The following is a 15000-nucleotide window of genomic DNA, read 5'->3' on the forward strand; positions in this document are numbered from 1 at the left end:
GAGGTATTCAACTGTTACCCTGTGGGGTCTGGAATACTGCAGAGGTATTCAACTGTTACCCTGCGGGGTCTGGTGGAATACTGCAGAGGTATTCAACTGTTACCCTGCGTGGTCTGGTGGAATACTGCAGAGGTATTCAACTGTTACCCTGCGGGGTCTGGTGGAATACTGCAGAGGTATTCAACTGTTACCCTGCGGGGTCTGGTGGAATACTGCAGAGGTATTCAACTGTTACCCTGCGGGGTCTGGAATACTGCAGAGGTATTCGACTGTTACCCTGTCGGGGTCTGGAATACTGCAGAGGTATTCGACTGTTACCCTGTCGGGGTCTGGAATACTGCAGAGGTATTCGACTGTTACCCTGTCGGGGTCTGGAATACTGCAGAGGTATTCGACTGTTACCCTGTCGGGGTCTGGAATACTGCAGAGGTATTCAACTGTTACCCTGTCGGGGTCTGGAATACTGCAGAGGTATTCAACTGTTACCCTGTCGGGGTCTGGAATACTGCAGAGGTATTCAACTGTTACCCTGTCGGGGTCTGGAATACTGCAAAGGTATTCGACTGTTACCCTGTCGGGGTCTGGAATACTGCAGAGGTATTCAACTGCTACCCTGCGGGGTCTGGAATACTGCAAAGGTATTCAACTGTTATCCTGCGGGGTCTGGAATACTGCAGAGGTATTCAACTGCTACCCTGCGGGGTCTGGAATACTGCAGAGGTATTCAACTGTTACCCTGCGGGGTCTGGAATACTGCAGAGGTATTCAACTGTTACCCTGCGGGGTCTGGAATACTGCAGAGGTATTCAACTGTTACCCTGCGGGGTCTGGAATACTGCAGAGGTATTCAACTGCTACCCTGTCGGGGTCTGGAATACTGCAGAGGTATTCAACTGTTACCCTGCGGGGTCTGGAATACTGCAGAGGTATTCAACTGTTACCCTGCGGGGTCTGGAATACTGCAGAGGTATTCAACTGTTACCCTGCGGGGTCTGGAATACTGCAGAGGTATTCAACTGTTACCCTGCGGGGTCTGGAATACTGCAGAGGTATTCAACTGTTACCCTGTCGGGGTCTGGAATACTGCAGAGGTATTCAACTGTTACCCTGTCGGGGTCTGGAATACTGCAGAGGTATTCAACTGTTACCCTGTCGGGGTCTGGAATACTGCAGAGGTATTCAACTGTTACCCTGTCGGGGTCTGGAATACTGCAGAGGTATTCAACTGTTACCCTGCGGGGTCTGGAATACTGCAGAGGTATTCAACTGTTACCCTGCGGGGTCTGGAATACTGCAGAGGTATTCAACTGTTACCCTGCGGGGTCTGGAATACTGCAGAGGTATTCGACTGTTACCCTGTCGGGGTCTGGAATACTGCAAAGGTATTCGACTGTTACCCTGTCGGGGTCTGGAATACTGCAGAGGTATTCGACTGTTACCCTGTCGGGGTCTGGAATACTGCAGAGGTATTCAACTGCTACCCTGCGGGGTCTGGAATACTGCAAAGGTATTCAACTGTTATCCTGCGGGGTCTGGAATACTGCAGAGGTATTCGACTGTTACCCTGTGGGGTCTGGAATACTGCAGAGGTATTCGACTGTTACCCTGTGGGGTCTGGTGGAATACTGCAGAGGTATTCAACTGTTACCCTGTCGGGGTCTGGAATACTGCAGAGGTATTCAACTGTTATCCTGCGGGGTCTGGAATACTGCAGAGGTATTCGACTGTTACCCTGTCGGGGTCTGGAATACTGCAGAGGTATTCGACTGTTACCCTGTCGGGGTCTGGAATACTGCAGAGGTATTCAACTGCTACCCTGCGGGGTCTGGAATACTGCAAAGGTATTCAACTGTTATCCTGCGGGGTCTGGAATACTGCAGAGGTATTCGACTGTTACCCTGCGGGGTCTGGAATACTGCAGAGGTATTCGACTGTTACCCTGTGGGGTCTGGTGGAATACTGCAGAGGTATTCAACTGTTACCCTGTGGGGTCTGGAATACTGCAGAGGTATTCAACTGTTACCCTGTCGGGGTCTGGAATACTGCAGAGGTATTCAACTGTTACCCTGCGGGGTCTGGAATACTGCAGAGGTATTCGACTGCTACCCTGTCGGGGTCTGGAATACTGCAGAGGTATTCAACTGTTACCCTGCGGGGTCTGGAATACTGCAGAGGTATTCAACTGTTACCCTGCGGGGTCTGGAATACTGCAGAGGTATTCAACTGTTACCCTGTCGGGGTCTGGAATACTGCAGAGGTATTCAACTGTTATCCTGTGGGGTCTGGTGGAATACTGCAGAGGTATTCAACTGTTATCGTGTCGGGGTCTGGAATACTGCAGAGGTATTCAACTGTTATCCTGTCGGGGTCTGGAATACTGCAGAGGTATTCAACTGTTATCCTGTCGGGGTCTGGAATACTGCAGAGGTATTCAACTGTTATCCTGTCGGGGTCTGGAATACTGCAGAGGTATTCAACTGTTATCCTGTCGGGGTCTGGAATACTGCAGAGGTATTCAACTGTTACCCTGTCGGGGTCTGGAATACTGCAGAGGTATTCAACTGTTACCCTGTGGGGTCTGGAATACTGCAGAGGTATTCAACTGTTACCCTGCGGGGTCTGGAATACTGCAGAGGTATTCAACTGTTACCCTGCGGGGTCTGGAATACTGCAGAGGTATTCAACTGCTACCCTGTCGGGGTCTGGAATACTGCAGAGGTATTCAACTGTTACCCTGCGGGGTCTGGAATACTGCAGAGGTATTCGACTGTTACCCTGCGGGGTCTGGAATACTGCAGAGGTATTCAACTGTTACCCTGCGGGGTCTGGAATACTGCAGAGGTATTCAACTGTTACCCTGCGGGGTCTGGAATACTGCAGAGGTATTCAACTGTTACCCTGCGGGGTCTGGAATACTGCAGAGGTATTCAACTGTTACCCTGTCAGGGTCTGGAATACTGCAGAGGTATTCAACTGTTATCCTGTCGGGGTCTGGAATACTGCAGAGGTATTCAACTGTTATCCTGTCGGGGTCTGGAATACTGCAGAGGTATTCAACTGTTATCCTGTCGGGGTCTGGAATACTGCAGAGGTATTCAACTGTTATCCTGTCGGGGTCTGGAATACTGCAGAGGTATTCAACTGTTACCCTGCGGGGTCTGGAATACTGCAGAGGTATTCAACTGTTACCCTGCGGGGTCTGGAATACTGCAGAGGTATTCAACTGCTACCCTGTCGGGGTCTGGAATACTGCAGAGGTATTCAACTGTTACCCTGCGGGGTCTGGAATACTGCAGAGGTATTCGACTGTTACCCTGCGGGGTCTGGAATACTGCAGAGGTATTCAACTGTTACCCTGCGGGGTCTGGAATACTGCAGAGGTATTCAACTGTTACCCTGCGGGGTCTGGAATACTGCAGAGGTATTCAACTGTTACCCTGCGGGGTCTGGAATACTGCAGAGGTATTCGACTGTTACCCTGCGGGGTCTGGAATACTGCAGAGGTATTCAACTGTTACCCTGCGGGGTCTGGAATACTGCAGAGGTATTCAACTGTTACCCTGCGGGGTCTGGAATACTGCAGAGGTATTCAACTGTTACCCTGCGGGGTCTGGAATACTGCAGAGGTATTCGACTGTTACCCTGCGGGGTCTGGAATACTGCAGAGGTATTCAACTGTTATCCTGTCGGGGTCTGGAATACTGCAGAGGTATTCAACTGTTATCCTGTCGGGGTCTGGAATACTGCAGAGGTATTCAACTGTTACCCTGTGGGGTCTGGAATACTGCAGAGGTATTCAACTGTTACCCTGCGGGGTCTGGAATACTGCAGAGGTATTCAACTGTTACCCTGCGGGGTCTGGAATACTGCAGAGGTATTCAACTGTTACCCTGCGGGGTCTGGAATACTGCAGAGGTATTCGACTGCTACCCTGTCGGGGTCTGGAATACTGCAGAGGTATTCGACTGCTACCCTGTCGGGGTCTGGAATACTGCAGAGGTATTCAACTGTTATCCTGCGGGGTCTGGTGGAATACTGCAGAGTTATTCAACTGTTACCCTGCGGGGTCTGGAATACTGGAGAGGTATTCAACTGTTACCCTGCGGGGTCTGGAATACTGCAGAGGTATTCAACTGTTACCCTGCGGGGTCTGGAATACTGCAGAGGTATTCAACTGTTACCCTGCGGGGTCTGGAATACTGCAGAGGTATTCGACTGTTACCCTGCGGGGTCTGGAATACTGCAGAGGTATTCAACTGTTACCCTGTCGGGGTCTGGAATACTGCAGAGATATTCAACTGTTACCCTGCGGGGTCTGGAATACTGCAGAGGTATTCGACTGTTACCCTGCGGGGTCTGGAATACTGCAGAGGTATTCGACTGTTACCCTGCGGGGTCTGGAATACTGCAGAGGTATTCAACTGTTACCCTGCGTGGTCTGGTGGAATACTGCAGAGGTATTCAACTGTTACCCTGCGGGGTCTGGTGGAATACTGCAGAGGTATTCAACTGTTACCCTGCGGGGTCTGGTGGAATACTGCAGAGGTATTCAACTGTTACCCTGCGGGGTCTGGTGGAATACTGCAGAGGTATTCAACTGTTACCCTGCGGGGTCTGGAATACTGCAGAGGTATTCGACTGTTACCCTGCGGGGTCTGGAATACTGCAGAGGTATTCAACTGTTACCCTGCGTGGTCTGGTGGAATACTGCAGAGGTATTCAACTGTTACCCTGCGGGGTCTGGAATACTGCAGAGGTATTCAACTGTTACCATGCGGGGTCTGGTGGAATACTGCAGAGGTATTCAACTGTTACCCTGCGTGGTCTGGTGGAATACTGCAGAGGTATTCAACTGTTACCCTGCGGGGTCTGGAATACTGCAGAGGTATTCAACTGTTACCCTGCGGGGTCTGGTGGAATACTGCAGAGGTATTCGACTGTTACCCTGGTCATATTTATATCATCTATGACCCAGGAGGTAAACTACACCTCCCATAATCCTCTATGACCCAGGAGGAGGTAAGACTACACCTCCCATAATCCTCTATGACCCATGAGGTAAAACTACACTAACCATAATCCTCTCTGACCCAGGAGGAGGTAAAACTACACTAACCATAATCCTCTCTGACCCAGGAGGAGGTAAAACTACACTAACCATAATCCTCTATGACCCAGGAGGTAAAACTACACTACCCATAATCCTCTCTGACCCAGGAGGAGGTAAAACTACACTACCCATAATCCTCTCTGACCCAGAGCCCTGTGAAAATAGTAGCGTTTAGGCCGTGAGATGAAATGAGTCCAGAATAATGGGTGTGTCTTTCTGCAGCCCGCGGTTTGACCTGCCAATGGGAGCCACCGAACAGCCTCCTCTACCAGCACAGATACTGGGACACCAGAAGGTAGGACACCCCCTCTCTCTCACTACCAGCACAGATACTGGGACACCAGAAGGTAGGACACCCCCTCTCTCTCTCTCACTACCAGCACAGATACTGGGTCACCAGAAGGTAGGACACCCCCTCTCTCTCTCACTACCAGCACAGATACTGGGACACCAGAAGGTAGGACACCCCCTCTCTCTCACTACCAGCACAGATACTGGGACACCAGAAGGTAGGACACCCCCTCTCTCTCTCACTACCAGCACAGATACTGGGACACCAGAAGGTAGGACACCCCCCCTCTCTCTCACTACCAGCACAGATACTGGGTCACCAGAAGGTAGGACACCCCCTCTCTCTCTCACTACCAGCACAGATACTGGGACACCAGAAGGTAGGACACCCCCTCTCTCTCTCACTACCAGCACAGATACTGGGACACCAGAAGGTAGGACACCCCCTCTCTCTCTCACTACCAGCACAGATACTGGGACACCAGAAGGTAGGACACCCCCTCTCTCTCACTACCAGCACAGATACTGGGACACCAGAAGGTAGGACACCCCCCCTCTCTCTCACTACCAGCACAGATACTGGGTCACCAGAAGGTAGGACACCCCCTCTCTCTCACTACCAGCACAGATACTGGGACACCAGAAGGTAGGACACCCCCTCTCTCTCTCACTACCAGCACAGATACTGGGTCACCAGAAGGTAGGACACCCCCTCTCTCTCTCACTACCAGCACAGATACTGGGTCACCAGAAGGTAGGACACCCCCTCTCTCTCACTACCAGCACAGATACTGGGTCACCAGAAGGTAGGACACCCCCTCTCTCTCTCACTACCAGCACAGATACTGGGACACCAGAAGGTAGGACACCCCCTCTCTCTCTCACTACCAGCACAGATACTGGGACACCAGAAGGTAGGACACCCCCTCTCTCTCTCACTACCAGCACAGATACTGGGTCACCAGAAGGTAGGACACCCCCCCTCTCTCTCACTACCAGCACAGATACTGGGACACCAGAAGGTAGGACACCCCCTCTCTCTCTCTCTACCAGCACAGATACTGGGACACCAGAAGGTAGGACACCCCCTCTCTCTCACTACCAGCACAGATACTGGGTCACCAGAAGGTAGGACACCCCCTCTCTCTCACTACCAGCACAGATACTGGGACACCAGAAGGTAGGACACCCCCCCTCTCTCTCACTACCAGCACAGATACTGGGACACCAGAAGGTAGGACACCCCCTCTCTCTCACTACCAGCACAGATACTGGGACACCAGAAGGTAGGACACCCCCTCTCTCTCTCACTACCAGCACAGATACTGGGTCACCAGAAGGTAGGACACCCCCTCTCTCTCTCACTACCAGCACAGATACTGGGTCACCAGAAGGTAGGACACCCCCTCTCTCTCTCACTACCAGCACAGATACTGGGACACCAGAAGGTAGGACACCCCCTCTCTCTCACTACCAGCACAGATACTGGGTCACCAGAAGGTAGGACACCCCCTCTCTCTCACTACCAGCACAGATACTGGGACACCAGAAGGTAGGACACCCCCTCTCTCTCACTACCAGCACAGATACTGGGACACCAGAAGGTAGGACACCCCCTCTCTCTCTCACTACCAGCACAGATACTGGGTCACCAGAAGGTAGGACACCCCCTCTCTCTCACTACCAGCACAGATACTGGGACACCAGAAGGTAGGACACCCCCTCTCTCTCTCACTACCAGCACAGATACTGGGTCACCAGAAGGTAGGACACCCCCTCTCTCTCTCACTACCAGCACAGATACTGGGACACCAGAAGGTAGGACACCCCCTCTCTCTCACTACCAGCACAGATACTGGGTCACCAGAAGGTAGGACACCCCCTCTCTCTCACTACCAGCACAGATACTGGGTCACCAGAAGGTAGGACACCCCCTCTCTCTCACTACCAGCACAGATACTGGGACACCAGAAGGTAGGACACCCCCTCTCTCTCTCACTACCAGCACAGATACTGGGACACCAGAAGGTAGGACACCCCCTCTCTCTCACTACCAGCACAGATACTGGGTCACCAGAAGGTAGGACACCCCCTCTCTCTCACTACCAGCACAGATACTGGGACACCAGAAGATAGGACACCCCCTCTCTCTCACTACCAGCACAGATACTGGGACACCAGAAGGTAGGACACCCCCTCTCTCTCTCACTACCAGCACAGATACTGGGTCACCAGAAGGTAGGACACCCCCTCTCTCTCACTACCAGCACAGATACTGGGACACCAGAAGGTAGGACACCCCCTCTCTCTCTCACTACCAGCACAGATACTGGGTCACCAGAAGGTAGGACACCCCCTCTCTCTCTCACTACCAGCACAGATACTGGGACACCAGAAGGTAGGACACCCCCTCTCTCTCACTACCAGCACAGATACTGGGTCACCAGAAGGTAGGACACCCCCTCTCTCTCACTACCAGCACAGATACTGGGTCACCAGAAGGTAGGACACCCCCTCTCTCTCTCACTACCAGCACAGATACTGGGTCACCAGAAGGTAGGACACCCCCTCTCTCTCACTACCAGCACAGATACTGGGACACCAGAAGGTAGGACACCCCCTCTCTCTCTCACTACCAGCACAGATACTGGGTCACCAGAAGGTAGGACACCCCCTCTCTCTCTCACTACCAGCACAGATACTGGGTCACCAGAAGGTAGGACACCCCCTCTCTCTCACTACCAGCACAGATACTGGGTCACCAGAAGGTAGGACACCCCCTCTCTCTCTCACTACCAGCACAGATACTGGGACACCAGAAGGTAGGACACCCCCTCTCTCTCTCACTACCAGCACAGATACTGGGTCACCAGAAGGTAGGACACCCCCTCTCTCTCACTACCAGCACAGATACTGGGACACCAGAAGGTAGGACACCCTCTCTCTCTCTCACTACCAGCACAGATACTGGGACACCAGAAGGTAGGACACCCCCTCTCTCACTACCAGCACAGATACTGGGTCACCAGAAGGTAGGACACCCCCTCTCTCACTACCAGGACAGATACTGGGTCACCAGAAGGTAGGACACCCTCTCTCTCTCACTACCAGCACAGATACTGGGTCACCAGAAGGTAGGACACCCCCTCTCTCTCACTACCAGCACAGATACTGGGTCACCAGAAGGTAGGACACCCCCTCTCTCTCTCACTACCAGCACAGATACTGGGTCACCAGAAGGTAGGACACCCCCTCTCTCTCACTACCAGCACAGATACTGGGACACCAGAAGGTAGGACACCCCCTCTCTCTCTCACTACCAGCACAGATACTGGGTCACCAGAAGGTAGGACACCCCCTCTCTCTCACTACCAGCACAGATACTGGGTCACCAGAAGGTAGGACACCCCCTCTCTCTCACTACCAGCACAGATACTGGGACACCAGAAGGTAGGACACCCCCTCTCTCTCTCACTACCAGCACAGATACTGGGTCACCAGAAGGTAGGACACCCCCTCTCTCTCTCACTACCAGCACAGATACTGGGTCACCAGAAGGTAGGACACCCCCTCTCTCTCTCACTACCAGCACAGATACTGGGTCACCAGAAGGTAGGACACCCCCTCTCTCTCTCACTACCAGCACAGATACTGGGACACCAGAAGGTAGGACACCCCCTCTCTCTCTCACTACCAGCACAGATACTGGGACACCAGAAGGTAGGACACCCCCTCTCTCTCACTACCAGCACAGATACTGGGACACCAGAAGGTAGGACACCCCCTCTCTCTCTCACTACCAGCACAGATACTGGGTCACCAGAAGGTAGGACACCCCCTCTCTCTCTCACTACCAGCACAGATACTGGGTCACCAGAAGGTAGGACACCCCCTCTCTCTCTCACTACCAGCACAGATACTGGGTCACCAGAAGGTAGGACACCCCCTCTCTCTCTCACTACCAGCACAGATACTGGGTCACCAGAAGGTAGGACACCCCCTCTCTCTCACTACCAGCACAGATACTGGGTCACCAGAAGGTAGGACACCCCCTCTCTCTCACTACCAGCACAGATACTGGGTCACCAGAAGGTAGGACACCCCCTCTCTCTCTCACTACCAGCACAGATACTGGGTCACCAGAAGGTAGGACACCCCCTCTCTCTCTCACTACCAGCACAGATACTGGGTCACCAGAAGGTAGGACACCCCCTCTCTCTCTCACTACCAGCACAGATACTGGGTCACCAGAAGGTAGGACACCCCCTCTCTCTCTCACTACCAGCACAGATACTGGGTCACCAGAAGGTAGGACACCCCCTCTCTCTCACTACCAGCACAGATACTGGGTCACCAGAAGGTAGGACACCCCCTCTCTCTCTCACTACCAGCACAGATACTGGGTCACCAGAAGGTAGGACACCCCCTCTCTCTCTCACTACCAGCACAGATACTGGGACACCAGAAGGTAGGACACCCCCTCTCTCTCTCTCACTACCAGCACAGATACTGGGACACCAGAAGGTAGGACACCCCCTCTCTCTCACTACCAGCACAGATACTGGGTCACCAGAAGGTAGGACACCCCCTCTCTCTCTCACTACCAGCACAGATACTGGGACACCAGAAGGTAGGACACCCCCTCTCTCTCTCACTACCAGCACAGATACTGGGTCACCAGAAGGTAGGACACCCCCTCTCTCTCTCACTACCAGCACAGATACTGGGTCACCAGAAGGTAGGACACCCCCTCTCTCTCTCACTACCAGCACAGATACTGGGACACCAGAAGGTAGGACACCCCCTCTCTCTCTCTCACTACCAGCACAGATACTGGGACACCAGAAGGTAGGACACTCCCTCTCTCTCACTACCAGCACAGATACTGGGTCACCAGAAGGTAGGACACCCCCTCTCTCTCTCACTACCAGCACAGATACTGGGACACCAGAAGGTAGGACACCCCCTCTCTCTCTCTCACTACCAGCACAGATACTGGGACACCAGAAGGTAGGACACCCCCTCTCTCTCACTACCAGCACAGATACTGGGTCACCAGAAGGTAGGACACCCCCTCTCTCTCTCACTACCAGCACAGATACTGGGACACCAGAAGGTAGGACACCCCCTCTCTCTCTCACTACCAGCACAGATACTGGGTCACCAGAAGGTAGGACACCCCCTCTCTCTCTCACTACCAGCACAGATACTGGGTCACCAGAAGGTAGGACACCCCCTCTCTCTCTCTCTACCAGCACAGATACTGGGTCACCAGAAGGTAGGACACCCCCTCTCTCTCTCTCTACCAGCACAGATACTGGGACACCAGAAGGTAGGACACCCCCTCTCTCTCTCACTAGCAGCACAGATACTGGGTCACCAGAAGGTAGGACACCCCCTCTCTCACTACCAGCACAGATACTGGGACACCAGAAGGTAGGACACCCCCTCTCTCTCTCACTACCAGCACAGATACTGGGTCACCAGAAGGTAGGACACCCCCTCTCTCTCACTACCAGCACAGATACTGGGTCACCAGAAGGTAGGACACCCCCTCTCTCTCACTACCAGCACAGATACTGGGTCACCAGAAGGTAGGACACCCCCTCTCTCACTACCAGCACAGATACTGGGTCACCAGAAGGTAGGACACCCCCTCTCTCTCACTACCAGCACAGATACTGGGTCACCAGAAGGTAGGACACCCCCTCTCTCTCTCTCTACCAGCACAGATACTGGGACACCAGAAGGTAGGACACCCCCTCTCTCTCTCACTACCAGCACAGATACTGGGACACCAGAAGGTAGGACACCCCCTCTCTCTCACTACCAGCACAGATACTGGGTCACCAGAAGGTAGGACACCCCCTCTCTCTCTCACTACCAGCACAGATACTGGGACACCAGAAGGTAGGACACCCCCTCTCTCTCACTACCAGCACAGATACTGGGACACCAGAAGGTAGGACACCCCCTCTCTCACTACCAGCACAGATACTGGGTCACCAGAAGGTAGGACACCCCCTCTCTCACTACCAGCACAGATACTGGGTCACCAGAAGGTAGGACACCCCCTTTCTCTCACTACCAGCACAGATACTGGGTCACCAGAAGGTAGGACACCCCCTCTCTCACTACCAGCACAGATACTGGGACACCAGAAGGTAGGACACCCCCTCTCTCTCTCACTACCAGCACAGATACTGGGTCACCAGAAGGTAGGACACCCCCTCTCTCACTACCAGCACAGATACTGGGTCACCAGAAGGTAGGACACCCCCTCTCTCTCACTACCAGCACAGATACTGGGACACCAGAAGGTAGGACACCCCCTCTCTCTCACTACCAGCACAGATACTGGGTCACCAGAAGGTAGGACACCCCCTCTCTCTCTCACTACCAGCACAGATACTTGGTCACCAGAAGGTAGGACACCCCCTCTCTCTCACTACCAGCACAGATACTGGGACACCAGAAGGTAGGACACCCCCTCTCTCTCTCACTACCAGCACAGATACTGGGTCACCAGAAGGTAGGACACCCCCTCTCTCTCTCACTACCAGCACAGATACTGGGTCACCAGAAGGTAGGACACCCCCTCTCTCTCTCACTACCAGCACAGATACTGGGTCACCAGAAGGTAGGACACCCCCTCTCTCTCTCACTACCAGCACAGGTACTGGGTCACCAGAAGGTAGGACACCCCCTCTCTCTCTACCAGCACAGATACTGGGTCACCAGAAGGTAGGACACCCCTCTCTCTCTCACTACCAGCACAGATACTGGGACACCAGAAGGTAGGACACCCCCTCTCTCTCTCACTACCAGCACAGATACTGGGACACCAGAAGGTAGGACACCCCCTCTCTCTCTCACTACCAGCACAGATACTGGGACACCAGAAGGTAGGACACCCCCCCTCTCTCACTACCAGCACAGATACTGGGTCACCAGAAGGTAGGACACCCCCTCTCTCTCTCACTACCAGCACAGATACTGGGTCACCAGAAGGTAGGACACCCTCTCTCTCTCACTACCAGCACAGATACTGGGACACCAGAAGGTAGGACACCCCCTCTCTCTCACTACCAGCACAGATACTGGGTCACCAGAAGGTAGGACACCCCCTCTCTCTCTCACTACCAGCACAGATACTGGGACACCAGAAGGTAGGACACCCCCTCTCTCTAACTACCAGCACAGATACTGGGTCACCAGAAGGTAGGACACCCCCTCTCTCTCTCACTACCAGCACAGATACTGGGTCACCAGAAGGTAGGACACCCCCCCTCTCTCTCACTACCAGCACAGATACTGGGACACCAGAAGGTAGGACACCCCCTCTCTCTCACTACCAGCACAGATACTGGGACACCAGAAGGTAGGACACCCCCTCTCTCTCACTACCAGCACAGATACTGGGACACCAGAAGGTAGGACACCCCCTCTCTCTCTCACTACCAGCACAGATACTGGGACACCAGAAGGTAGGACACCCCCTCTCTCTCACTACCAGCACAGATACTGGGTCACCAGAAGGTAGGACACCCCCTCTCTCTCACTACCAGCACAGATACTGGGTCACCAGAAGGTAGGACACCCCCTCTCTCTCACTACCAGCACAGATACTGGGACACCAGAAGGTAGGACACCCCCTCTCTCTCACTACCAGCACAGATACTGGGACACCAGAAGGTAGGACACCCCCTCTCTCACTACCAGCACAGATACTGGGTCACCAGAAGGTAGGACACCCCCTCTCTCTCACTACCAGCACAGATACTGGGACACCAGAAGGTAGGACACCCCCTCTCTCACTACCAGCACAGATACTGGGACACCAGAAGGTAGGACACCCCCTCTCTCTCACTACCAGCACAGATACTGGGTCACCAGAAGGTAGGACACCCCCTCTCTCTCACTACCAGCACAGATACTGGGACACCAGAAGGTAGGACACCCCCCCTCTCTCTCACTACCAGCACAGATACTGGGTCACCAGAAGGTAGGACACCCTCTCTCTCTCACTACCAGCACAGATACTGGGTCACCAGAAGGTAGGACACCCCCTCTCTCTCACTACCAGCACAGATACTGGGACACCAGAAGGTAGGACACCCCCTCTCTCTCACTACCAGCACAGATACTGGGTCACCAGAAGGTAGGACACCCCCTCTCTCTCACTACCAGCACAGATACTGGGTCACCAGAAGGTAGGACACCCCCTCTCTCTCTCACTACCAGCACAGATACTGGGTCACCAGAAGGTAGGACACCCCCTCTCTCTCTCACTACCAGCACAGATACTGGGTCACCAGAAGGTAGGACACCCCCTCTCTCTCTCACTACCAGCACAGATACTGGGTCACCAGAAGGTAGGACACCCCCTCTCTCTCACTACCAGCACAGATACTGGGTCACCAGAAGGTAGGACACCCCCTCTCTCACTACCAGCACAGATACTGGGTCACCAGAAGGTAGGACACCCCCTCTCTCTCACTACCAGCACAGATACTGGGACACCAGAAGGTAGGACACCCCCTCTCTCTCACTACCAGCACAGATACTGGGACACCAGAAGGTAGGACACCCCCTCTCTCTCTCACTACCAGCACAGATACTGGGTCACCAGAAGGTAGGACACCCCCTCTCTCACTACCAGCACAGATACTGGGACACCAGAAGGTAGGACACCCCCTCTCTCTCACTACCAGCACAGATACTGGGACACCAGAAGGTAGGACACCCCCTCTCTCTCTCACTACCAGCACAGATACTGGGTCACCAGAAGGTAGGACACCCCCTCTCTCTCACTACCAGCACAGATACTGGGACACCAGAAGGTAGGACACCCCCTCTCTCTCACTACCAGCACAGATACTGGGTCACCAGAAGGTAGGACACCCCCTCTCTCTCACCCCGTCTCTCTCTCTCTGTCTCTCTCTCTCTCTCTCACCCCGTCTCTCTCACCCCGTCTCTCTCTCTCTCTCACCCCGTCTCTCACCCCGTCTCTCTCTCTCTCTCACCCCGTCTCTCTCTCTCACCCCGTCTCTCTCTCTCACCCCGTCTCTCTCTCTCACCCCGTCTCTCTCTCACCCCGTCTCTCTCTCTCTCTCTCTCTCACCCCGTCTCTCTCTCTCTCTCTCTCTGACCCTGTCTCTCTCTCTCTCTCACCCCGTCTCTCTCTCTCTCTCTCCCCGTCTCTCTCTTCTCTTTATATTCAACTTAATTTATATTCCTTTCCTCTCCTCCTGTCCTCGTCTCAGCCGTTGCCTTCGCTCGGCCGCTCGTCCCTGTCACTCATCCAGCTGACCAATCCCGGTGGAGGGGCGGGCCCTCACCAGCATCAACACCATCAACGCCAGCCGTACTCCTCCGGTCCCAGCATGCATCAGCACCACAACAACATGGGAGGAGGGAACAGGGGGCCGCGTCCACTAGACCAGGTCACCTGCTACAAGGTAAAACACACACACACACACACACACACACACACACACACACACACACACACACACACACACAGAGCTCCTAACCTGTTTTAATATCAATATATATATATGTGTTTGTGTGTCAGGTTGGGATTCAATCTAATTGCT

The 15000-nt window shown here is 53.8% G+C and overlaps 1 protein-coding gene across 7 annotated transcripts in view; it reads left to right on the forward strand.

The window, feature by feature from the left end:
• Positions 1-15000, forward strand: part of LOC123740234 (cleavage and polyadenylation specificity factor subunit 4) — a 26967-nt gene that overhangs the window by 10650 nt on the left and 1317 nt on the right. Inside the window, exons 6-8 of one of the 7 annotated variants that reach the window (XR_014391613.1) lie at positions 5333-5405; positions 5514-9173; positions 9816-9888. Coding sequence is in view for 2 of the 7 variants with exons in the window: in XM_082972513.1 (XP_082828639.1) it covers positions 5333-5405; positions 5514-5945 (505 nt within the window). In the remaining 5 variants the exon portion in view is untranslated. Of the gene's footprint in view, positions 1-5332; positions 5406-5513; positions 9455-9815; positions 9889-14667; positions 14863-15000 lie in introns of those variants that run through there. The other 6 variants (XR_014391609.1, XR_014391612.1, XR_014391611.1 and 3 more) reach the window with 6 other exon arrangements.

Source organism: Salmo salar, unplaced genomic scaffold, assembly GCF_965601325.2.
Source record: "Salmo salar unplaced genomic scaffold, fSalSal1 ptg000721l, whole genome shotgun sequence".
NCBI classification, from domain to species: Eukaryota; Metazoa; Chordata; class Actinopteri; order Salmoniformes; family Salmonidae; genus Salmo; species Salmo salar.